The 26,248-nt window shown below is 54.9% G+C and overlaps 1 protein-coding gene and 1 long non-coding RNA gene across 4 annotated transcripts in view; one reads left to right on the top strand and one right to left on the bottom strand.

The window, feature by feature from the left end:
- Positions 1 to 7,167, bottom strand: part of LOC147647492 (uncharacterized) — a 164,284-nt gene extending 157,117 nt beyond the window's left edge. The window contains exon 1 of the long non-coding RNA XR_015281549.1: positions 7,103 to 7,167. This is a non-coding gene — a long non-coding RNA (uncharacterized LOC147647492). The remainder of the gene's footprint in view (positions 1 to 7,102) is intronic.
- On the top strand, positions 657 to 26,049 carry TRAPPC14 (trafficking protein particle complex subunit 14). Of its 3 annotated transcripts, none has more exons than XM_086871804.1 (11): positions 657 to 4,924; positions 5,900 to 5,995; positions 7,936 to 8,146; positions 9,864 to 9,950; positions 11,294 to 11,414; positions 13,002 to 13,149; positions 13,995 to 14,077; positions 15,214 to 15,374; positions 18,515 to 18,642; positions 22,423 to 22,604; positions 24,998 to 26,049. In XM_086871804.1, exons 1-11 carry the CDS (start codon positions 4,445 to 4,447, stop codon positions 25,152 to 25,154), a joined length of 1,854 nt encoding a protein of 617 aa, XP_086727930.1. In that variant the 5' UTR covers positions 657 to 4,444; the 3' UTR covers positions 25,155 to 26,049. The 3 variants fall into 3 exon arrangements, with proteins under 3 accessions (XP_086727930.1, XP_086727931.1, XP_086727932.1); XM_086871805.1 differs by lacking the exon at positions 24,998 to 26,049 and adding an exon at positions 23,719 to 24,026; XM_086871806.1 differs by lacking the exons at positions 22,423 to 22,604; positions 24,998 to 26,049 and having other exon boundaries at positions 16,755 to 18,642.
- The last annotated feature ends 199 nt before the right edge of the window (positions 26,050 to 26,248 follow it).

The raw sequence follows: 26,248 nt of genomic DNA, 5'->3' as shown, positions 1-26,248 counted from the left end.
TGAAGGGATTTGAGGGAATTTGGGGGAACTTGAGGGAATTTGGGGAAACTTGAGGGAATCTGAGGAAATTTGAGGGAATTTGGGGGTTCAGGCCCCGAATTTGAGGGAATTTGAGGGAATCTGAGGGAATTTGAGGGGTTCAGGCCCGTAATTTGAGGGAATTTGAGGGAAATTGGGGGGTCCAGACCCCGAATTTGAGGGAATTTGAGGGAATTTGAGGGAATTTGAGGGAATTTGAGGGAATCGGAGGGTCCAGGATCAGATCTCGAGGCTCCAGAGGGGGTCACAGACCCTCTTTTCGGGCGGTAAAACCCTCTTTTAGCATTTCACACGGAATTTCTGTACTCTCACACAGATTCTGAGGAGGCTCAACAACTCAATCTCAAAATTTTGGACTTTCCAACCCCTCAAAAAAACCCAAATTTTGGGAATCGGGAAGGTCCAAAAGTAACTTTTTTTTTTTCCTCTGCGCATGCGCAGCGGCGACGCTGACGTCACCACGCGCCTCACCGCCTCCGTACGGCTCCACGCGCTGCGCATGCGCACAAAACCCGATGGGCGCCGCCATTTTGGAGAAGACCGCATTGCAGCTTCGTGGTTTATTGCGCATGCGCAATGCGCCAATGGGCGCCGCCATGTTTACCGGCGTTGCCGTACACCTCCATCGGGCCGCACCCGGAAGCGCCGAACGGGCCCGGACCGGAGCCGGGACCCCCCCCGGGACCCCCCCGGGACCCCTCAGGATCCCCCCCCGGTAACCTCGGATCGGGCCCGGGATCCCCCTCCGGTAACCCCCGGATCCCCCTCCGGTAATCCCGGGACCCCCTCAGGATCCCCTCAGGACCCTCCCGGTAACACCGGATCAGGCCCGGGATCCCCTCAGGATCCTCCCCTCGTTATCCTGCCGGGATTCCCGGTTTTTTTCCGGGATTTAACCTCAAAATTCCGGCGATTTTATCTCTCTTCACATCCCTCGTTATCCAACCGGGATTTAAATCCCGGTTTTCCCCTCACGATTCCCGGGATTCCCTCAGGATTTCCCCCCAAAAAATTCCCGATTTTCCCTGGATTTAACCCCCTCAAAATTCCCGATTTTTCCTTGGATTTAACCCCCTCAAATTCCCAATTTTTCCTTGGATTTAACCCCCTTTATCCCCCTCAAAATTCCCGATTTTTCCTTGGATTTAACCCCCTCAAAATTCCCAATTTTCCCCTGGATTTAACCCCCTTTAACCCCCTCAAAATTCCCAATTTTCCCTGGATTTAACCCCCTTTAACCCCCTCAAATTTCCCAATTTTTCCCTGGATTTAACCCCCTCAAAATTCCCAATTTTTCCTTGGATTTAACCCCCTTTATCCCCCTCAAAATTCCGGATTTTTCCCTGGATTTAACCCCCTCAAAATTCCCAATTTTCCCTGGATTTAACCCCTTTATCCCCCTCAAAATTCCCGATTTTTCCTTGGATTTAACCCCCTTTATCCCCCTCAAAATTCCCGATTTTTCCCTGGATTTAACCCCCTCAAAATTCCCAATTTTTCCTTGGATTTAACCCCTTTATCCCCCTCAAAATTCCCGATTTTTCCTTGGATTTAACCCCTTTATCCCCCTCAAAATTCCCGATTTTTCCCTGGATTTAACCCCCTCAAAATTCCCAATTTTTCCTTGGATTTAACCCCCTTTATCCCCCTCAAAATTCCCGATTTTTCCCTGGATTTAACCCCCTCAAAATTCCCAATTTTTCTTTGGATTTAACCCCCTTTATCCCCCTCAAAATTCCCGATTTTCCCTGGATTTAACCCCCTCAAAATTCCCGATTTTTCCTTGGATTTAACCCCCTCAAAATTCCCAATTTTCCCTGGATTTAACCCCCTTTATCCCCCTCAAAATTCCCGATTTTTCCTTGGATTTAAACCCCTCAAAATTCCCAATTTTTCCTTGGATTTAACCCCCTTTATCCCCCTCAAAATTCCCAATTTTCCCTGGATTTAACCCCCTTTATCCCCCTCAAAATTCCCAATTTTTCCTTGGATTTAACCCCCTCAAAATTCCCAATTTTCCCTGGATTTAACCCCCTTTATCCCCCTCAAAATTCCCGATTTTCCCTGGATTTAACCCCCTCAAAATTCTCGATTTTTCCTTGGATTTAACCCCCTCAAAATTCCCAATTTTTCCTTGGATTTAACCCCCTTTATCCCCCTCAAAATTCCCAATTTTCCCTGGATTTAACCCCCTCAAAATTCCCAATTTTCCCTGGATTTAACCCCCTTTATCCCCCTCAAAATTCCCAATTTTTCCTTGGATTTAACCCCCTTTATCCCCCTCAAAATTCCCAATTTTTCCTTGGATTTAACCCCCTTTATCCCCCTCAAAATTCCCAATTTTTACCTGGATTTAACCCCCTCAAAAATCCCAATTTTTCCTTGGATTTAACCCTCTTTATCCCCCTCAAAATTACCAATTTTCCCTGGATTTAACCCCCTTTATCCCCCTCAAAATTCCCGATTTTCCCCTGGATTTAACCCCCTTTATCCCCCTCAAAATTCCCGATTTTTCCTTGGATTTAACCCCCTTTATCCCCCTCAAAATTCCCAATTTTTCCTCGGGAATTAAACCCGATGATTCCCGAAAATTCCCTCGGGATTTAATTCCCATTTTCCCCCCTCAGAATTCCCGAATTTCTCCCGGGATTTAAGGCCCCAAATCCCATCGATATTCCCGGAATTCCAACGGGATTAAACCCCCAAAATTCCCGAAATTCCCACATTTCTCCCCTCAATATTCCCGAAATTCCTTCAGGAATTCAACCCTTAATTCCCAGATTTTTTTTCCCCTTTCGCTTTTCCCATTTCCCCCCAATTTTTTCAATTTTTTCCCATTTTTTGCCCGATTTTCTCCTGATTTTTTCCCAATTTTTTCTCCTGATTTTTCCCTGAGAATTTTCCCAATTCCTTCCCGATTTTTTCCCGATTTTTTCCTGATTTTCTCCTGATTTTTCCCTGGTTTTTTCCCAATTTTCTTCTGATTTTTTCCCAATTTTTTCCCCATTTTTCCCAATTTTCCCCTTTTTTTTCCCCATTTTTTCCCTTTTTTTTCCCCAATTTTTTCCCATTTTTTCCCCAATTTTTTCCCAATTTTCCCCAATTTTTTCCCAATTTTTTCCCCATTTTTCCCTGGAAAATTCCCAATTTTTCCCCATATTTTTCCCACTTTTTCCCATTTTTTCCCAATTTTTTCCCGTTTTTTCCCCAATTTTTTCCTGTATTTTTCCCCAATTTTTCCCAATTTTTCCCCAATTTTTCCCAATTTTTTCCCAATTTTTTCCCCATTTTTTCCCATTTTTTCCCTAATCTTTTCCCAATTTTCTTCTGATTCTTTCCCAATTTTTTCCCCATTTTCCCCAATTTTCTCCCGATTTTTCCCCCATTTTTTCTCAATTTTTCCCCGGATTTTTCCCCAATTTTTCCCCAGATTTTTTCCCATTTTCCCCTGGATTTTTCCCAATTCTTTCCCTCTTTTTCCCAATTTTTTCCCCATTTTTTCCCATTTTTTCCCTAATCTTTTCCCAATTTTCTTCTGATTCTTCCCCAATTTTTTCCCCATTTTCCCCAATTTTCTCCCGATTTTTCCCCCATTTTTTCTCAATTTTTCCCCGGATTTTCCCCCAATTTTTCCCCAGATTTTTTCCCATTTTCCCCTGGATTTTTCCCAATTCTTTCCCGCTTTTTCCCAATTTTTTCCCCATTTTTTCCCATTTTTTCCCTAATCTTTTCCCAATTTTCTTCTGATTCTTCCCCAATTTTTTCCCCATTTTCCCCAATTTTCTCCCGATTTTTCCCCCATTTTTCCTCAATTTTTCCCCAATTTTTCCCCAGATTTTCCCCCATTTTCCCCTGGATTTTTCCCAATTCTTTCCCTCTTTTTCCCAATTTTTTCCCCATTTTTTCCCATTTTTTCCCTAATCTTTTCCCAATTTTCTTCTGATTCTTCCCCAATTTTTTCCCCATTTTCCCCAATTTTCTCCTGATTTTTCCCCCATTTTTCCTCAATTTTTCCCCAGATTTTTCCCCAATTTTTCCCCAGATTTTCCCCCATTTTCCCCTGGATTTTTCCCAATTCTTTCCCTCTTTTTCCCAATTTTTTCCCCATTTTTTCCCATTTTTTCCCCTAATCTTTTCCCAATTTTTTCCTCATTTTTTCCCATTTTTTCCCCTAATCTTTTCCCAATTTTCTTCTGATTTTTTCCCAATTTTTTCCCCATTTTCCCCAATTTTCTCCCGATTTTTTCTCAATTTTTCCCCGGATTTTTCCCCACTTTCCCCCCGATTTTTCCCACTTTTTCCCCATTTTTTCCCCAATTTTTCCCCAGATTTTTCCCCATTTTCCCCCCGATTTTTCCCACTTTTTCCCCATTTTTTCCCCATTTTTTCCCACTTTTCCCCCCTCATGGAATCCCAATGCGATTACTCCATGTATTTCCCCGCCGTCCCCTTCCCTCCCCGGGAATTCCTGGCCGGAGAATCCTCGGGATATCGATCCCTCCCCCGCCGAAATCACCTTTACCTGGGCGAAACCGTTCGATTCCTGCTGGTCCTGAGGAAAAACCCCGGGAATCCCGACAAAAACCCCGGGAATCCCGACAAAAACCCCGGGAATCCCGACAAAAACCCCGGGAATCCCGACAAAAACCCCGGGAATTCCTCCAATATCCCGGGAAAAACCCCCTGGATCCAGTTGGCTTCGTCTTTATCCGCCTTGGCCACCGTCACCTGCGGCGACGACGCCGGGAAAAACCGGGATGAGGAGGAGAACTCAGCAAATCCCGGGAATTTCGGCCACCACGATCCCAAGGAGCCGCCGATTTTCCGGGAATGCCGAGCTCTGCTCACCCATTCCAGGGGCCCGCCGGGATCCGCCGGAGCCGGGGTGAGGATGGGGGGAAATTTGGGAATTCTGAGGGGGGTCGGGGGTGGTGAGCAAGGGGGAAAAAAATTGGGAATCTCAGGGATGGGAGAATTCCTGTTTTTCCTGGGTTTTTCCCGTTTTTTTCCCATTTATCCCCAAATTTTTTCCCATTTTTTCCCAATTTTTCCCCCATTTTTCCCCCTTTTTTCCCAATTTTTCCAATTTTTTCCCATTTTTTCCCAATTTTTCCCCATTTTCCCCCCTTTTTTCCCAATTTTTCCCATTTTTCCCTGTTTTTCCCCAATTTCCCCCCATTTTTTCCCATTTTTTTCCCATTTTTCCCCATTTTTCCCCATTTTCCCCCCATTTTTCCCATTTTTCCCCATTTCCCCCCCATTTTCCCCCATTTTTCCCCATTTTTCCCCATTTCCCCCCATTTTTTTCCCATTTTTCCCCAATTTTTCCCCATTTTTCCCCATTTTCCCTCCATTCTTCCCCAATTTTTCCCCATTTTCCCCCCATTTTTTCCCATTTTCCCTCCATTCTTCCCCCATTTTTCCCAATTTTTTCCCATTTTTTCCCATTTTCCCCCATTTTTCCCATTTTTTCCCCATTTTTTCCCATTTTTCCCCATTTTTCCCATTTTCCCCCCATTTTTCCCATTTTCCCTCCATTCTTCCCCCATTTTTCCCATTTTTCCCCATTTTCCCCCCATTTTCCCCATTTTCCCCCCATTTTTCCCCATTTTCCCCCCATTTTTTCCCATTTTCCCTCCATTCTTCCCCCATTTTTCCCCATTTTTTCCCATTTTTTTCCCATTTTTCCCATTTCCCCCCATTTTCCCCATTTTCCCCCCATTTTCCCCATTTCCCCCCCCGTTTTCCCCATTTTCCCCCGTTTTTTCCCAATTTCCCCCCATTTTTCCCCATTTCCCCCCCGTTTTTCCCGTTTTTCCCCCGTTTTTTCCCAATTTCCCCGTTTTTTGCCCCATTCCAGCTGCCCGTGGACGACCCCATCGTCTCCTCGGACGAGATCATCTTCCCGCTCACCGTGGCCCTGGACCGGCTCCCGCCCGCCACCGCCAAGGCCAAGGTGGGGACACCTGGGACACACCTGGGGACACCTGGGGACACACCTGGGACACACCTGGGGACACCTGGGGACACACCTGGGGGGACATGGGGGGACATGGGGACACCTGGGGACACCTGGGGACACCTGGGACACACCTGGGACACACCTGGGACACACCTGGGACACACCTGGGGACACCTGGGGGGACACCTGGGGACATCAAAACCTCACCTGGGGACACCTGGGGACACCTGGGGACACCTGGGGACACCTGAGGGGACATGGGGCACACCTGGGGACACCTGGGGACACACCTGGGGACACCAAAACCTCACCTGGAGACATCGAAACCTCACCTGGGGACACCTGGACACACCTGGGGACACCTGGGGACACCTGGGGACACATGGGGACACCTGGGGACACCTGGGGACACCTGGGACACACCTGGGGACACCTGGGGACACACCTGGGACACACCTGGGGACACCTGGGGACACCTGGGGGGACATGGGGACACCTGGGGACACACCTGGGGACACCTGGGACACACCTGGGGACACCTGGGGCACACCTGGGGGGACATGGGGACACCTGGGGACACACCTGGGACACACCTGGGGACACCAAAACCTCACCTGGAGACATCGAAACCTCACCTGGGGACACCTGGGGGGACATGGGGACACCTGGGGACATCAAAACCTCACCTGGGGACACCTGGGGACACCTGGGGACACCTGGAACATGTCTAGAACCCGGTCTAGAACCGAGTCTAGAACCGAGTCTGGAACCGAGTCTAGAACCGAGTCTAGAACCGAGTCTAGAACCGAGTCTAGAACCGAGTCTAGAACCGAGTCTAGAACCGAGTCTGGAACCGAGTCTAGAACCGAGTCTAGAACCTGATCTAGAACCGCTCTAGAACCGAGTCTAGAACCGAGTCTAGAACCGCTCTAGAACCGAGTCTAGAACCGATCTAGAACCGATCTAGAACCGATCTAGAACCGATCTAGAACCGAGTCTGGAACGCACCTGGGGACACCTGGGGACACCTGGGGACACCTGGGGACACCCTGGAGACACCTGGGGGGACATGGGGGGACATGGGGACACACCTGAGGACACCTGGGGATACCTGGGGACACCAAAACCTCACCTGGGGACACCTGGGGACACCTGGGGGGACATGGGGACACTGTGGCCCTGGACGGGCTCCCGCCCGCCACCGCCAAGGCCAAGGTGGGGACACCTGGAGACACCTGGGGACACCTGGGACACACCTGGGGACACCTGGGGACACCTGGGGGGACACCCGGGACACACCTGGGGGGACATGGGGACACCAAAACCTCACCTGGAGACATCGAAACCTCACCTGGGGACACCTGGGGACACCTGGGGGGACATTTGGGGACACTTTGGGGACAGCTTGGTGACCTCGGTGACACCTTGGGGACCTTGGGGATACCTTGGTGACCTCGGTGACCCCATGGTGACCCCGTGGTGACCTCAGTGACCCCGTGGTGACCTCGGTGACCCCGTGGTGACCCCTGGGTGTCCCCAGATCGTGGTGACCGTGTGGCAGCGGGACACCTTGGGGACACCGTGGTGACCCCATGGTGACCTTGGTGACCCCTGGGTGACCCCGTGGTGACCCCTGGGTGTCCCCAGATCGTGGTGACCGTGTGGCAGCGGGACACCTTGGTGACCCCATGGTGACCCCATGGTGACCCCGTGGTGACCCCGTGGTGACCTCGGTGACCCCATGGTGACCCCGTGGTGGCCCCGTGGTGACCTCGGTGACCCCATGGTGACCTTGGTGACCCCATGGTGACCCCTGGGTGTCCCCAGATCGTGGTGACCGTGTGGCAGCGGGACACCTCGGTGACCCCATGGTGACCCCGTGGTGACCCCGTGGTGACCTCGGTGACCCCGTGGTGACCCCTGGGTGTCCCCAGATCGTGGTGACCGTGTGGCAGCGGGACACGGAGCCACCGGAGCTGCAGGAGGAGGTGACGGCGCCACCCCAGGTGACAACGACACCTCCAGGACAGGTGACAGCGCCGCCCCAGGTGACAATGACAGGGACAGGGGGGTACCTGAGGCTCCTCCAGGGCCGCGCCCCCGGCCAGGTGTTCCGGCAGCAGCACGGCGCCTTCAAGGCACAAGGTGAGGTCCCCAAGTGTCCCCAAGTGTCCCCAAAGTGTCCCCAAAGTGTCCCCAAGGCCACCCAGGTGTCCTCAAGTGTCCCCTGAGTGTCCCCAAGGGTCCCCAAGGCCACCCCCAGGTGTCCCCACGGCGCCATCAAGGCACAAGGTGAGGTCCCCAAGTGTCCCCAAGGGTCCCCAAGGCCACCCAGGTGTCCCCAAGTGTCCCTAGAACTGTCCCCAAGGCCACCCAGGTGTCCTCAAGTGTCCCCAAAGTGTCCCCAAGGCCACCCAGGTGTCCCCAAGGGTCCCCAGGTGTCCCCAAGGGTCCCCAAGGCCACCCCCAGGTGTCCCCATGGCGCCATCAAGGCACAAGGTGAGGTCCCCGAGTGTCCCCAAGTGTCCCCAAGGGTCCCCAAGGCCACCCAGGTGTCCTCAAGTGTCCCCTGAGTGTCCCCAAGGGTCCCCAAGGCCACCCAGGTGTCCCCAAGTGTCCCCTGAGTGTCCCCAAGGGTCCCCAGGTGTCCCTAGAACTGTCCCCAAGTGTCCCTTCCCCTGTGGTGCCACCCCCAGGTGTCCCCACGGCGCCATCAAGGCACAAGGTGAGGTCCCCAAGTGTCCCCAAGGTGTCCCCAAAGTGTCCCCAAGGCCACCCAGGTGTCCTCAAGTGTCCCCTGAGTGTCCCCAAGGGTCCCCAAGGCCACCCCCAGGTGTCCCCACGGCGCCATCAAGGCACAAGGTGAGGTCCCCAAGTGTCCCCAAGTGTCCCCAAAGTGTCCCCAAGGCCACCCAGGTGTTCTCAAGTGTCCCCTGAGTGTCCCCAAGGGTCCCCAAGGCCACCCCCAGGTGTCCCCACGGCGCCTTCAAGGCACAAGGTGAGGTCCCCGAGTGTCCCCAAGTGTCCCCAAGGCCACCCAGGTGTCCTCAAGTGTCCCCTGAGTGTCCCCAAGGGTCCCCAAGGGTCCCCAAGGCCACCCCCAGGTGTCCCCACGGCGCCTTCAAGGCACAAGGTGAGGTCCCCAAGTGTCCCCAAGTGTCCCCAAGTGTCCCCAAGGCCACCCAGGTGTCCTCAAGTGTCCCCTGAGTGTCCCCAAGGGTCCCCAAGGCCACCCCCAGGTGTCCCCACGGCGCCTTCAAGGCACAAGGTGAGGTCCCCGAGTGTCCCCAAGTGTCCCCAAGGCCACCCAGGTGTCCTCAAGTGTCCCCTGAGTGTCCCCAAGTGTCCCCAGGTGTCCCCAAGGGTCCCCAAGGCCACCCCCAGGTGTCCCCACGGCGCCTTCAAGGCACAAGGTGAGGTCCCCGAGTGTCCCCAAGTGTCCCCAAGGGTCCCCAAGGCCACCCAGGTGTCCTCAAGTGTCCCCTGAGTGTCCCCAAGGGTCCCCAAGGCCACCCCCAGGTGTCCCCATGGCGCCTTCAAGGCACAAGGTGAGGTCCCCAAGGTGTCCCCAAGGTGTCCCCAAGTGTCCCTAAGTGTCCCCAAGGGTCCCCAAGGCCACCCAGGTGTCCCCAAGTGTCCCCTGAGTGTCCCCAAGGGTCCCCAAGGCCACCCAGGACCACCAGGGATTGTCCCCAACCCCGACTTAGGGACGCGTTTGGTGCCACCAAGGTGGGACAAAACTGTCCCCAAATGTCCCCAAGGCCACCCAAATGCCCCTGAGGCCACCCAGATGTCCCCAAATGTCCCCAAATGCCCCTGAGGCCACCCAGATGTCCCCAAATGTCCCCAAATGTCCCCGCAGTGTCCACTCTGCTGACGGTGCTGCCACCGCCCCGCGTCCGCTGCCGCCAGGTGACCGTGTCCGGGAAATACCTGACCGTGCTGAAAGGTGACACTTGGGGACACCTGGGGACACCTGGGGACACCTGGGGACACCTGGGGGGGGTGGGGACACCTGGGGACAGCTGGGGACACCTGGGGACACCTGGGGGGACACCTGGGGACACCTGGGGACACCTGGGGGGGGTGGGGACAATTTTGGGGGGGACAAAATGGGTGGGATGAAGGGGGGAGGGTCAAAATATAAATGTCCCCAATGTCCCCAATGTCCCCACCATGTCCCCTCGATGTCCCCAATGTCCCCAATGTCCCCCAATGTCCCCAATGTCCCCTCAATGTCCCCAATGTCCCCCCGATGTCCCCAATGTCCTCAATGTCCCCAATGTCCCCCAATGTCCCCAATGTCCCCCCGATGTCCCCAATGTCCCCAATGTCCCCAATGCCCCCGATGTCCCCCCAATGTCCCCGATGTCCCCAATGTCCCCCCGATGTCCCCAATGTCCCCCAATGTCCCCAATCTCCTCAATGTCCCCAATGTCCCCAATGTCCCCAATGTCCCCGATGTCCCCAGTGCCCCGATGTCCCCCCGATGTCCCCGATGATGTCCCCAATGATGTCCCCCCGATGTCCCCGATGTCCCCAATGTCCCCGATGATGTCCCCAATGTCCCCCAATGTCCCCAATGTCCCCAATCCTCCCAATGTTCCCAACGCCCCCAATCTCCTCAATGTCCCCAATGTCCCCAATCTCCTCAATGTCCCCAATGTCCCCAGTGTCCCCAATGTCCCCAATGTCCCCCCAATGTCCCCAATCCCCCCAATGTCCCCAATGTCCTCAACGTCCCCAATGTCCCCAATATCCCCACAATGTCCCCGATGTTCCCAATGTCCCCAATGTCCCCAACACCCCCAATGTCCCCAATGTCCCCAATCTCCTCAATGTCCCCAATGTCCCCAATGCCCCAATCCCCCCCAGTGTCCCCAATGTCCCCAATGTCCTCGATGTCCCCTCGATGTCCCCAATGTCCCCAATGATGTCCCCAATGATGTCCCCAATGTCCCCGATGTCCCCCTGATGTCCACAATGATGTCCCCAATGATGTCCCCAATGTCCCCTCGATGTCCCCTCGATGTCCCCAATGATGTCCCCCCGATGTCCCCAATGTCCCCAATCCTCCCAATGTCCCCAATGTCCCCAATGTCCCCAATGCCCCAATCCCCCCCAGTGTCCCCAGTGTCCCCAATGTCCCCAATCCCCCCAATGCCCCCAATGTCCCCAACCCCCCCAATGTCCCCAATCCCCCCAATGTCCCCGATGTCCCCGATGTCCCCAATGTCCCCGATGTCCCCAATGTCCCCCCGATGTCCCCGATGCTGTCCCCGATGTCCCCAGTGCTGAACGGCAGCTCGCAGGAGGAGCTCTCTCTCTGGGACGTTCAGATCCTGCCCAATTTCAACGCCAGTTACCTGCCCGTGATGCCCGACGGCTCCGTCCTGCTGGTGGATGACGTGTGGTGAGACCTGGGGACACCTGGGGACATGGGGACAGCTGGGGACAGCTGGGGACACACCTGGGGACACACCTGGGGACACCTGGGGACAGCTGGGGACAGCTGGGGACAGCTGGGACAGCTGGGGACAGCTGGGGACAGCTGGGGACACCTGGGGACACCTGGGGACACACCTGGGGACAGCTGGGGACAGCTGGGGACACCTGGGGACAGCTGGGGACACCCTGGGGACAGCTGGGGACAGCTGGGGACAGCTGGGGACACACCTGGGGACAGCTGGGGACAGCTGGGGACACACCTGGGGACAGCTGGGGACACACCTGGGGACAGCTGGGGACAGCTGGGGACACACCTGGGGACACCTGGGGACAGCTGGGGACACACCTGGGGACAGCTGGGGACACACCTGGGGACAGCTGGGGACAGCTGGGGACACACCTGGGGGTACCTGGGGACACCACAAGAGCCTTGGGGACAATGTGGGGACCTTGGGGAGTCCATGAGAACCTTGAGGACACCACAAGAACCTTGGGTACACCTGGGGACACCTTGGGGACACCATGGGGACACCACAAGAACCTCGGGGACACCTTGGGGACACCTGGGGACAGCTGGGGACACCATGGGGACAACTTGGGGACCTTGGGGACACCTTGAGGACACCATGAGAACCTTGGGGACACCATGGGGACACCACAGGGACACCTTGGGGACACCTGGGGACACCTGGGGACACCATGGGGACACCACAAGAACCTTGAGAACCTCAGGGACACCTTGGGGACCTTGGGGACACCATGGGGACACCTTGAGGACACCTTGGGGACACCATGAGAACCTTGGGGACACCTTGGGGACACCTTGGGGACACCTTGGGGACAACTTAGGGAGCTTGGGGACACCATGGAGACACCATGGGGACACCTTGGGGACACCACAAGAACCTTGAGAACCTCAGGGGGACCTTGGGGACCTTGGGGACACCTTGGGGACACCATGAGAACCTTGGGGACACCTTGGGGACACCTTGAGAACACCATGAGAACCTTGGGGACACCTTGGGGACCTTGTGGACACCATGGGGACACCTTGGGGACCTTGGGGACACCATGGGGACACCTGGGGACACCACAAGAATCTTGAGAACTTCAGGGACACCTTGGGGACCTTGGGGACAACTTGGGGACCTTGGGGACACCATGAGGACACCATGAGAACCTTGGGGACACCTTGGGGACACCATGGGGACACCACGAGAACCTTGAGAACCTCAGGGACACCTTGAGGACACCCTGGGGACCTTGGGGACACCATGGGGACACCTTGAGAACACCATGAGAACCTTGGGGACACCTTGGGGACACCTTGGGGACACCTTGAGGACACCCTGAGAACCTTGGGGACACCTTGGGGACTTTGGGGACACCTTGGGGACACCTTGATGACACCATGGGGACACCATGAGGACACCATGGGGACACCTTGGGGACCTTGGGGACACCTTGGGGACACCACGAGAACCTGGAGGAGCCGTTTTCCCGCCGTCCCCGAGGACGTCCCCGGTGACGTCCCCGATGGTGTCCCCTGCAGCCACCACTCCGGGGAGGTCCCCGTGGGCGCCTTCTGCCGCGTCCCCGGTGGCCACGCGGGGTGGCCGTGTCCCCTCAGCGCCCTGGAGGAGCAGAACTTCCTGTTCCAGCTGCAGGCGCCCGAGAGACCCCCCGGGGACAGCAAGGAGGTGAGGGGGACATGGGGACATGGGGGGACATGGGGACACATGGGGACATGAGGGGACACCTGGGGACACTTGGGGACACCTGGGGACACCTGGGGGGACATGGGGACACCTGGGGACACATCTGGGGACACTTGGGGACACCTGGGGACAGCTGGGAGGACATGGGGACACCTGAGGACACCTGGGGGGACATGGGGACACACCTGGGGATACCTGGGGACACCTGGGGGGACATGGGGACACACCTGGGGACACCTGGGGGGACATGGGGACACCTGGGGACACCTGGGGACATCAAAACCTCACCTGGGGACACCTGGGGGATTGGGGACATTGGGGGGACATTGGGGACATTGGGGACATTGGGGACATTGGGGACATCGGGGGGACATTGGGGACATTGGGGACATCGGGGGGACATTGGGGACATTGGGGACATTGGGGACACTGGGGACATTGGGGACATTGGGGACATTGGGGACATTGGGGGGATTGGGGACATTGGGGACATTGGGGACACTGGGGACATTGGGGACATTGGGGACATTGGGGGACATTGGGGGGACATTGGGGGGACATTGGGGGGACATTGGGGACATTGGGGACACTGGGGACATTGGGGACATTGGGGACATTGGGGACATTGGGGGACAGTGGGGACATTGGGGACACTGGGGACATTGGGGACACTGGGGGACATTGGGGACATTGGGGACATTGGGGGACATTGGGGACATCACCGGGGACATTGGGGACATTGGGGACATTGGGGACATTGGGGACATCACCGGGGACATTGGGGACACTGGGGACATTGGGGACATTGGGGACGTGTCCCCTGGCAGGGTCTGGAGGTGCCCCTGGTGGCCGTGGTTCGGTGGTCGACGCCCAAGCTGCCGTTCACCAACAGCATCGTCACCCACTACAGGTGAGTGTCACCTGTGTGTCACCTGTGTCACCTGTGTGTCACCTGAGTGTCACCTGTGTGTCACCTGTGTGTCACCTCAGTGTCACCTGTGTCACCTCAGTGTCACCTCAATGTCACCTGGTGTCACCTCGTTGTCACCTCAGTGTCCCCAGGCCCTCCAGAACCTCCTGGCTTCTCCTCCATGTGCCACCAGATCCTGTCCTGGTGCCACCACATCCCCAGAACCTTCTGGAACTCCTCCAGAACTGTCCCCAAGATGTCCCCACGATGTCCCCAAGCCCTCCAGAACCTTCTGGAACTTCTCCAGAACTGTCCCCACGATGTCACATCAATGTCCCATCAATGTCCCATCAATGTCCTGGTGCCACCACCTCCCCAGAACCTTCTGGAACTTCTCCAGAACTGTCCCCATCAATGTCCCATCAATGTCCCATCAATGTCCTGGTGCCACCACATCCCCAGAACCTTCTGGAGCTCCATCTGAGTGTCCCCTTGATGTCCCCATGATGTCCCCAAGCCCTCCAGAACCTTCTGGAACTCCTCCACAACTGTCCCCACGATGTCCCATCAATGTCCCATCAATGTCCCATCGATGTCCCAGTGCCACCACCTCCCCAGAACCTTCTGGAACTCCTCCAGAGCTCTTCCAGAACTGTCCCCATGATGTCCCCAAGCCCTCCAGAACCTTCTGGAACTTCTCCAGAACTGTCCCCATGATGTCCCCAAGATGTCCCATCAATGTCCTGGTGCCACCACCTCCCCAGAACCTTCTGGAACTCCTCCAGAGCTCCATCCGAGGTGTCCCCAAGATGTCCCCACGATGTCCCCAAGCCCTCCAGAACCTTCTGGAACTTCTCCAGAACTGTCCCCACGATGTCACATCAATGTCCCATCAATGTCCCGGTGCCACCACCTCCCCAGAACCTTCTGGAACTTCTCCAGAACTGTCCCCACGATGTCCCCAAGCCCTCCAGAACCTTCTGGAACTTCTCCAGAACTGTCCCCATCAATGTCCCATCAATGTCCCATCAATGTCCCATCAATGTCCCATCGATGTCCTGGTGCCACCACGTCCCCAGAACCTTTTGGATCTCCATCCGAGGTGTCCCCCCGATGTCCCCCCGATGTCCCCTCAGGTTGCCCAGCATCCGTCTGGAGCGGCCGCGCTTCGTGATGACGGCCACCTGCGAGTCCCCCGTGGTGGCCCTGCAGCGTTTCAGTGTCACCTACACCCTGCTCAACGACCTGCAGGACTTCCTGGCCGTGAGGCTGGTCTGGACACCCGAGGCCACCGCCGGTGGGGACACTGGGGACATTGGGGACATTGGGGACATTGGGGACATTGGGGACATTGGGGACATTGGGGGGATTGGGGACATTGGGGACATTGGGGACATTGGGGGGATTGGGACATTGGGGACATTGGGGACATTGGGGACATTGGGGGGACATTGGGGGGACATTGGGGACATTGGGGACATTGGGGGGACATTGGGGACATTGGGGGGACATTGGGGGGACATTGGGGACATTGGGGGACATTGGGGACATTGGGGGGACATTGGGGGGACATTGGGGGGACACTGGGGACATTGGGGACATTGGGGGGATTGGGGACATTGGGGACATTGGGGACATTGGGGGGATTGGGACATTGGGGACATTGGGGACATTGGGGACATTGGGGACATTGAGGGACATTGGGGACATTGGGGACATTGAGGGACATTGGGGGGACATTGGGGACATTGGGGACATTGGGGACATTGGGGGGGGATTGGGGGCATTGGGGACGTTGGGGACATTGGGGACATTGGGGGGACATTGGGGACATTGGGGACATTGGAGACATTGGGGGCATTGGGGGACATTGGGGACATTGGGGACATTGGGGACATTGGGGACATTGGGGGGATTGGGGACATTGGGGACATTGGGGACATTTGGGGACATCTTGGCCGTGTCCCCTCATTTTTTTCTAAAAAAAATTCTCCAAATTTCCACCAAAAAATCCCAAAAAAATCCCAAAAAATCCCCAAAAAATCAGAAAAAAATCCTCAAAAAATCCCAAACAAATCCTCAAAAATTCTGCCAAAAAATTCCCCAAAAAAATCCCAAAAAAATAAAAAAAAATCAGAAAAAAATCCAAAAAAATCCCAAAAAAATCCCAAAAAAATCCCAAAAAAATCAAAAAAAATCAGAAAAAAATCCCAAAAAATCCCCAAAAAAATCCCAAAAAAATCCCAAAAAAATAAAAAAAAAATCCCCAAAAAATCCCCAAAAAATCCCCAAAAAATCCCAAAAAAATCCCAAAAAAATAAAAAAAAATCAGAAAAAAATCCCAAAAAAATCCCAAAAAAATCCCCAAAAAATCCCAAAAAAATCAGAAAAAAATCCCCAAAAAATCAAAAAAAATTCCAAAAAAATCTCAAAAAAATCCCAAAAAATCCCCCAAAAATCCCAAACAAATCCCAAACAAATCCCAAACAAATCCCAAAAAAATCCCCCAAAAATCATAAAAAAATCCCCAAAAAATCAAAAAAAATCAGAAAAAAATCCCAAAAAAATCCCAAAAAAATCCGAAAAAAATCCCAAAAAAATCCCAAAAAAATCCCAAAAAATTCCCAAAAAATTCCCTAAAATTCCCGATTTTCCCCCAAATTCCCGGATTTCCCAGGGAAGTCCCGTGGCTCCCTGGACTCGGTTGTTTGTCACACCAATCCCAAAAACCTCCAAATTCCCTCAAATTCCAGCACTCCAAAATCAATAATTTAAAAAATTCCTACAAATTCCCAGAACCCAAAATTCCCAAAAAATCCCCCAAAAATTCCAAAAAATTCCCCCCAAAAAATAAAAAGAAAATCCCCCAAAAATAAAAAAAAATCCGAAAAAAATCTGAAAAAAATCCGAAAAAAATCCGAAAAAAATCCGAAAAAATCCCAAAAAATCCCAAAAAACCCCAAACAAATCCCAAACAAATCCCAAACAAATCCCAAACAAATCCCAAACAAATCCCCAAAAATTCTGCCAAAAAATTCCCCAAAAAAATCCCCAAAAAATCAAAAAAAATCAGAAAAAAATCCCAAAAAATCCCAAAAAAATCCCCAAAAAATCAGAAAAAAATCCCCAAAAAATCAAAAAAAATTCCAAAAAAATCTCAAAAAAATCCCAAAAAATCCCCCAAAAATCCCAAACAAATCCCAAAAAAATCCCAAACAAATCACAAAAAAATCCCCCAAAAATCATAAAAAAATCCCCCAAAAAATCAAAAAAAATCAGAAAAAAATCCCAAAAATATCCCCAAAAAATCAGAAAAAAATCCCCAAAAATTCCCAAAAAATCCCAAAAAATCCCCAAAAATCCCCAAAAAATCCCCAAAAAATCCCAAAAAATCCCAAAAAAAATCCCAAAAAAATCCCCAAAAAATCCCCTAAAATTCCCGATTTCCCCCCAAATTCCCGGATTTCCCAGGGAAGTCCCGTGGCTCCCTGGACTCGGTTGTTTGCCACACCAATCCCAAAAACCTCCAAATTCCCTCAAATTCCTCAATTCCCAGCACTATAAAATCCATAATTTAAAAAATTCCTACAAATTCCCAGAACCCAAAATTCCCAAAAAATCCCCCAAAAATTCCAAAAAATTCCCCCCAAAAAATAAAAAGAAAATCCCCCAAAAAATCAAAAAAAATCTGAAAAAAATCTGAAAAAAATCCGAAAAAAATCCGAAAAAAATCCGAAAAAAACCCCAAAAAATCCCAAAAAACCCCAAACAAATCCCAAACAAATCCCAAACAAATCCCAAACAAATCCCAAACAAATCCCAAACAAATCCCCAAAAATTCTGCCAAAAAATTCCCCAAAAAAATCCCCAAAAAATCAAAAAAAATCAGAAAAAAATCCCTAAAAAATCCCAAAAAAATCCCAAAAAAATAAAAAAAAAATCAGAAAAAAATCCAAACAAATCCCAAAAAAATCCCAAAAAAATCCCAAAAAAATAAAAAAAAATCAGAAAAAAATCCAAAAAAATCCCAAAAAAATCCCAAACAAATCCCAAACAAATCCCAAACAAATCCCAAAAAAATCCCCCAAAAATCATAAAAAAATCCCCAAAAAATCAAAAAAAATTCCAAAAAAATCTCAAAAAAATCCCAAAAAATCCCCCAAAAATCCCAAACAAATCCCAAACAAATCCCAAACAAATCCCAAACAAATCCCAAACAAATCCCAAACAAATCCCCCAAAAATCATAAAAAAATCCCCAAAAAATCAAAAAAAATCAGAAAAAAATCAGAAAAAAATCCCAAAAAAATCAGAAAAAAATCCCAAAAAAATCCCAAAAAATCCCAAAAAAATCAAAAAAAATCCCCAAAAAATCCCAAAAAATTCCCAAAAATTCCCTAAAATTCCCGATTTTCCCCCAAATTCCCGGATTTCCCAGGGAAGTCCCGTGGCTCCCTGGACTCGGTTGTTTGCCACACTCCGCTCACCAACCTGGGCTATTCCCGCAAGGGCAGCGCTCGCACGTTCCGCGTGGCGTTCCAGGCTCTGCGCGCCGGCCTCTTCGAGGTATTCCCAGTTCCCAGTGTTCCCAGTGCTCCCAGTTCCCAGTGTTCCCAGTGTTCCCAGTGCTCCCAGTTCCCAGTTCCCAGTGCTCCCAGTTCCCAGTGCTCCCAGTTCCCAGTTCCCAGTGTTCCCAGTGTTCCCAGTTCCCAGTGTTCCCAGTGCTCCCAGTTCCCAGTGCTCCCAGTTCCCAGTGCTCCCAGTTCCCAGTTCCCAGTGTTCCCAGTTCCCAGTGTTCCCAGTTCCCAGTGCTCCCAGTCCATTCCCAGTTCATTCCCAGTTCATTCCCAGTTCATTCCCAGTTACCTGGGCCACCCCCGGCCTCTTCGAGGTATTCCCGGTGTTCCCGGTGTTCCCAGTGCTCCCAGTGCTCCCAGTTCATTCCCAGTTCCCAGTTCCCAGTGTTCCCAGTGCTCCCAGTTCATTCCCAGTGTTCCCAGTGTTCCCAGTTCATTCCCAGTATTCCCAGTATTCCCAGTTCCCAGTGTTCCCAGTGTTCCCAGTTCCCAGTGTTCCCAGTGTTCCCAGTTCATTCCCAGTGTTCCCAGTTCATTCCCAGTTCATTCCCAGTGTTCCCACTGTTCCCAGTGTTCCCAGTGCTCCCAGTTCATTCCCAGTTCCCAGTTCATTCCCAGTTCATTCCCAGTTCATTCCCAGTTCATTCCCAGTTCCCAGTTCATTCCCAGTTACCTGGGCCACCCCCGGCCTCTTCGAGGTATTCCCGGTGTTCCCGGTGTTCCCGGTGTTCCCAGTGTTCCCAGTTCATTCCCAGTCCATTCCCAGTCCATTCCCAGTCCATTCCCAGTTCATTCCCAGTTCATTCCCAGTTCATTCCCAGTTCATTCCCAGTTCATTCCCAGTTACCTGGGCCACCCCCGGCCTCTTCGAGGTATTCCCGGTGTTCCCGGTGTTCCCGGTGTTCCCACTGTTCCCAGTTCATTCCCAGTTCATTCCCAGTTCATTCCCAGTTCATTCCCAGTGTTCCCAGTGCTCCCAGTTCATTCCCAGTTCATTCCCAGTGTTCCCAGTGCTCCCAGTTCATTCCCAGTTCATTCCCAGTGTTCCCAGTGTTCCCAGTTCCCGGTGTTCCCAGTTCATTCCCAGTATTCCCAGTTCATTCCCAGTTACTGGTGCCATCCCAGTCCCTCCCAGTTCCCCCAAATCCCCATCCCAGTCCCTCCCAGTCCATCCCAGTCCATCCCAGTCCATCCCAGTCCATCCCAGTCCATCCCAGTGCCCTCCAAACCCCATCCCAGTCCATCCCAGTCCCATCCCAGTCCATCCCAGTCCATCCCAGTCCATCCCAGTAAGTCCCAGTTGGCTCCCAGTTGTCCCAGCACATGAAGCTGAAGCTCCAGTTCACGGCCAGTGTCACCAGTGCCCCCCCCGAGGCCCTCCCAGTTCATCCCAGTTCATCCCAGTTCATCCCAGTGCCCTCCCAGTCCCTCCAAATCCCGTCCCAGTGCCTCCCAGTCCATCCCAGTGCCCTCCCAGTCCATCCCAGTGCCCTCCCAGTTCATCCCAGTTCGTCCCAGTGCCCTCCAAACCCTGTCCCAGTGCCTCCCAGTTCATCCCAGTGCCCCCAAACCTTCTCCCACTTCATCCCAGTGCCCTCCCAGTCCCTCCCAGTTCATCCCAGTCCATCCCAGTGCCCCCAAACCTTCTCCCAGTGCCCCCAAACTCCATCCCAGTGCATCCCAGTAAGTCCCAGTTGTCTCCCAGTTGTCCCAGCACATGAAGCTGAAGCTCCAGTTCACGGCCAGTGTCACCAGTGCCCCCCCCGAGGCCCGCCCAGTTCATCCCAGTTCATCCCAGTTCATCCCAGTGCCCTCCAAACCCCATCCCAGTGCCCTCCCAGTCCCTCCCAGTGCCCTCCCAGTGCCTCCCAGTCCATCCCAGTTCATCCCAGTCCATCCCAGTGCCCTCCAAACCCCGTCCCAGTGTGTCCCAGTCCCCCCCAGTCCATCCCAGCCCCTCCCAGTGCCTCCCAGTGCCCTCCCAGTGCCCTCCCAGTGCCCTCCCAGTGCCCCCAAATCCTCTCCCAGTCCATCCCAGTGCCTCCCAGTAAGTCCCAGTTGTCTCCCAGTTGTCCCAGCACATGAAGCTGAAGCTCCAGTTCACGGCCAGTGTCACCAGTGCCCCCCCCGAGGCCCGCCCAGTTCATCCCAGTTCATCCCAGTGCCCTCCAAACCCCGTCCCAGTGCCTCCCAGTGCCCTCCCAGTGCCTCCCAGTGCCCCCAAACCCCATCCCAGTGCCTCCCAGTGCCTCCCAGTGCCCTCCCAGTCCATCTCAGTGCCCCCAAACCCCCTCCCAGTCCATCCCAGTCCCTCCCAGTCCATCCCAGTCCATCCCAGTCCATCCCAGTTCATCCCAGTGCATCCCAGTAAGTCCCAGTTGTCTCCCAGTTGTCCCAGCACATGAAGCTGAAGCTCCAGTTCACGGCCAGTGTCACCAGTGCCCCCCCCGAGGCCCGCCCAGTTCATCCCAGTTCATCCCAGTTCATCCCAGTGCCCTTCAAACCCCGTCCCAGTCCCTCCCAGTCCATCCCAGTGCCCTCCCAGTCCATCCCAGTGCCCTCCCAGTGCCTCCCAGTCCATCCCAGTGCCCTCCCAGTCCATCCCAGTGCCCTCCAAACCCTGTCCCAGTTCATCCCAGTCCATCCCAGTGCCCTCCCAGTGCCCTCCAAACCCCGTCCCAGTCCCTCCCAGTCCATCCCAGTTCATCCCAGTTCATCCCAGTGCCCTCCAAACCCCGTCCCAGTGCCTCCCAGTTCATCCCAGTCCCTCCCAGTGCCCGTCCCAGTTCATCCCAGTTCATCCCAGTGCCCTCCCAGTCCATCCCAGTGCCCCCAAACCTTCTCCCAGTCCCTCCCAGTGCCTCCCAGTGCCTCCCAGTCCATCCCAGTGCCTCCCAGTAAGTCCCAGTTGTCTCCCAGTTGTCCCAGCACATGAAGCTGAAGCTCCAGTTCACGGCCAGTGTCACCAGTGCCCCCCCCGAGGCCCGCCCAGTTCATCCCAGTTCATCCCAGTTCATCCCAGTGCCCTCCAAACCCTGTCCCAGTCCCTCCCAGTGCCCTCCCAGTGCTTCCCAGTCCCTCCCAGTCCCTCCCAGTGCCCTCCCAGTCCATCCCAGTGCCCTCCAAACCCCGTCCCAGTGCCCCAAAACTCTCTCCCAGTTCATCCCAGTCCATCCCAGTGCCCCCAAACTCCATCCCAGTGCCTCCCAGTAAGTCCCAGTTGTCTCCCAGTTGTCCCAGCACATGAAGCTGAAGCTCCAGTTCACGGCCAGTGTCACCAGTGCCCCCCCCGAGGCCCGCCCAGTTCATCCCAGTTCATCCCAGTGCCCTCCAAACCCTGTCCCAGTCCCTCCCAGTGCCCTCCCAGTGCCTCCCAGTCCATCTCAGTCCCTCCCAGTGCCATCCCAGTCCATCTCAGTCCCTCCCAGTGCCTCCCAGTGCCTCCCAGTAAGTCCCAGTTGTCTCCCAGTTGTCCCAGCACATGAAGCTGAAGCTCCAGTTCACGGCCAGTGTCACCAGTGCCCCCCCCGAGGCCCGCCCAGTTCATCCCAGTTCATCCCAGTTCATCCCAGTTCATCCCAGTGCCCTCCAAACCCCGTCCCAGTCCCTCCCAGTGCCCTCCCAGTGCCTCCCAGTCCATCTCAGTGCCCCCAAACCCCGTCCCAGTGCCCCAAAACTCCCTCCCAGTTCATCCCAGTCCATCCCAGTGCCCCCAAACTCCATCCCAGTCCATCCCAGTGCCTCCCAGTAAGTCCCAGTTGTCTCCCAGTTGTCCCAGCACATGAAGCTGAAGCTCCAGTTCACGGCCAGTGTCACCAGTGCCCCCCCCGAGGCCCGCCCAGTCTCCAGGAAGAGCAGTCCCAGTTCCCCGGCCGTGCGGGAACTGGTGGCCGGACTGGGACGGTCCCAGAGCTTCTCCCACCAGCAGCCGGCCCGCAGCCACCTGATGAGGTAACTGGGATGGACTGGGAGGGACTGGGAGGGAACTGGGAGGGACTGGGAGGGACTGGGATGGACTGGGATGGACTGGGAGGGACTGGGAGGGAATTTGGAGGGCACTGGGATGGACTGGGATGGGACTGGGAGGGACTGGGAGGGACTGGGAGGGGATTTGGGGGGGACTGGGATGGACTGGGAGGGACTGGGAGGGACTGGGATGGGCTGGGAGGGACTGGGGAGGGACTGGGACAGGGTTTGGAGGGCACTGGGATGGACTGGGATGGACTGGGAGGGACTGGGAGGGACTGGGATGGACTGGGAGGGACTGGGGGGGACTGGGATGGACTGGGAGGGACTGGGAGGGAACTGGGATGGACTGGGAGGGACTGGGATGGACTGGGATGGACTGGGAGGGAACTGGGAGGGACTGGGAGGGACTGGGAGGGACTGGGAGGGCACTGGGATGGACTGGGATGGACTGGGGGGGGATTTGGGGGGCACTGGGGGGGACTGGGATGGACTGGGATGGACTGGGATGGACTGGGAGGGACTGGGATGGACTGGGAGGGACTGGGAGGGACTGGGATGGACTGGGAGGGACTGGGAGGGAACTGGGAGGGACTGGGATGGACTGGGATGAACTGGGAGGGACTGGGATGTGACAAAGGGACCTGGGAGGGGTCACTGGAGGTGACACAGGTGACACAGGGACACTGTAGGTGACACAGGTGACACACACAGGTGACAGGGAGGTGACACAGCTGACACCGTAGGTTACACACAGGTGACACAGGTGACACTGTAGGTCACACACAGGTGACACAGGGATGCTGTAGGTGACAGGGAGGTGACACAGGTGACACAGGGATGCTGTAGGTGACAGGGAGGTGACACAGGTGACACAGGTGACACAGGTGACACTGATGTCCCCAGGTCTGGCAGCGTGATGGAGCGCAGGGCCATCACCCCCCCGTGGGGTCACACAGGTGACACTGTAGGTGACACACAGGTGACACAGGGATGCTGTAGGTGACAGGGAGGTGACACAGGTGACACAGGGATGCTGTAGGTGACACAGGTGACACTCAGGTGACACAGGTGACACAGGTGACACTGATGTCCCCAGGTCCGGCAGCGTGATGGAGCGCAGGGCCATCACCCCCCCGTGGGGTCACACAGGGGTGACACAGGTGACACACAGGTGACACACAGGTGACACAGGTGACACAGGGACACTGTAGGTGACACAGGTGACTCAGGGAGGTGACACAGGTGACACAGGTGTCCCTGTCCCCAGGTCTGGCAGCGTGATGGAGCGCAGGGCCATCACCCCCCCCGTGGGGTCACACAGGGGTGACACAGGTGACACTGTAGGTCACACACAGGTGACACAGGGATGCTGTAGGTGACACTGAGGTGACACAGGTGTGACACAGGTGACACTATAGGTCACACACAGGTGACACAGGTGACACAGAGATGCTGTAGGTGACAGGGAGGTGACACAGGGATGCTCTCGGTGACACAGGTGACACAGGGAGGTGACACACAGGTGACACAGGGATGCTGTAGGTGACAGGGAGGTGACACAGGTGACACTGATGTCCCCAGGTCCGGCAGTGTGATGGAGCGCAGGGCCATCACCCCCCCCGTGGGGTCACACAGGTGACACTGTAGGTGACACTGTAGGTGACACTCAGGTGACACAGGTCACACTCAGGTGACACAGGTGACACAGGTGTCCCTGTCCCCAGGTCCGGCAGCGTGATGGAGCGCAGGGCCATCACCCCCCCGTGGGGTCACACAGGGGTGACACTGTAGGTGACACAGGTGACACAGAGATGCTGTAGGTGACACAGGTGACACACAGGTGACAGAGGGATGCTGTAGGTGACACACAGGTGACACAGGTGACACACAGGTGACACAGGTGACACAGGTGTCACACTGTCCCCAGGTCCGGCAGCGTGATGGAGCGCAGGGCCATCACCCCCCCCGTGGGGTCACACAGGGGTGACACAGGTGACACTGTAGGTCACACACAGGTGACACAGGGAGGTGACACAGGTGACACACAGGTGACAGAGGTGACACAGGTGACACTGATGTCCCCAGGTCTGGCAGCGTGATGGAGCGCAGGGCCATCACCCCCCCCATGGGGTCACACAGGGGTGACACAGGTGACACAGGGATGCTGTAGGTGACACAGGTGACACTCAGATGACACAGGTGACACAGGTGTCCCTGTCCCCAGGTCCGGCAGCGTGATGGAGCGCAGGGCCATCACCCCCCCCGTGGGGTCACACAGGGGTGACACAGGTGACACTGTAGGTGACACAGGGATGCTGTAGGTGACACAGGTGACACTCAGGTGACACAGGTGACACAGGTGTCCCTGTCCCCAGGTCCGGCAGCGTGATGGAGCGCAGGGCCATCACCCCCCCCGTGGGGTCCCCCGTGGGACGTCCCCTGTACCTGCCCGCGGGTGACAAAGCCGTGCTGGCCCTGGACAAGATCGCCAAGAGAGAGTGCAAGGTGCTGGTGGTGGCACCTGTCAAGTGACACCTCTGGGGACACCTGGGGACAGCTGGGGGGACATGGGGACACCTGGGGACAGCTGGGGACACACCTGGGGACACCTGGGGGGACATGGGGACACCTGGGGACACCTGGGGACACCTGGGGACACCTGGGGACACACCTGGGACAGCTGGGGACAGCTGGGGTCACTGAGGGGACAGCTGGGGACACTGTGGACACCTCTGGGGACATCTTGGGACACTTTGGGGACACCTGGGGACAGCTGGGGACACTTTGGGGACAGCACTGGGGTGGCAGGGACATCACCAGGACACTGGGGACAATTTGGGGACATTTGGGGTCATTTTGGGACCATTTGGGGACATTTTGGGACCATTTTGGGACCATTTGGGGACATCTGGGGACATTTGAGGACATTTTGGGGACATTTGGGACCATTTTGGGACCATTTGGGGACATTTGGGGACATTCTGAGACCATTTGGGGACATTTTGGGACATTTTGGGGACATTTGGGGACATTTTGGGACCATTTGGGGTCATTTGGGGACATTTTGGGGACATTTGGGGACATTTGGGACCATTTGGGGACATTTTGGGACCATTTGGGGACATTTGGGGACATTCTGGGACCATTTGGGGACATTTTGGGACATTTTGGGGACATTTGGGGACATTTTGGGACATTTGGGGACCATTTGGGGACATTTTGGGACATTTTGAGGACATTTGAGGACATTTGGGGACATTTGGGGACATTCTGGAAGTGTCCCCTTGAGCCAAAGGGGGGGAGGGGGAGGGGCCTGCGGTGCCACCCCCGGGTTGGGGACATTTGGGGACATTTGGGGACATTTGGGGACAAGGGTGGCACCTCTGTCCTCGTTATTTATTGCCAATAAAGAGAGAGCTGGATGTCACCTGATGCCACCTGGGTGTCCCCAAGGGGTCCTGGGTGTCCCCTGGATGTCCCCAAGGGGTCCTGGATGTCCCCAAGGGGTGTCTGGATGTCACCAGGGGGTCCTGGATGTCACCTGGATGCCACCAGGGGGTCCTGGGTGTCCCCTGGATGCCACCAAGGGGTCCTGGATGTCCCCAAGGAGGTCCTGGATGTCACCA

The sequence above is a fragment of the Cyanistes caeruleus genome, chromosome 37 (genome assembly GCF_971803275.1).
Source record: "Cyanistes caeruleus chromosome 37, bCyaCae1.hap1.1, whole genome shotgun sequence".
Taxonomy (NCBI): domain Eukaryota; kingdom Metazoa; phylum Chordata; class Aves; order Passeriformes; family Paridae; genus Cyanistes; species Cyanistes caeruleus.
Note: the sequence above shows the minus strand (reverse complement) of the source record. Positions and strands in the feature narration are given on the sequence as shown.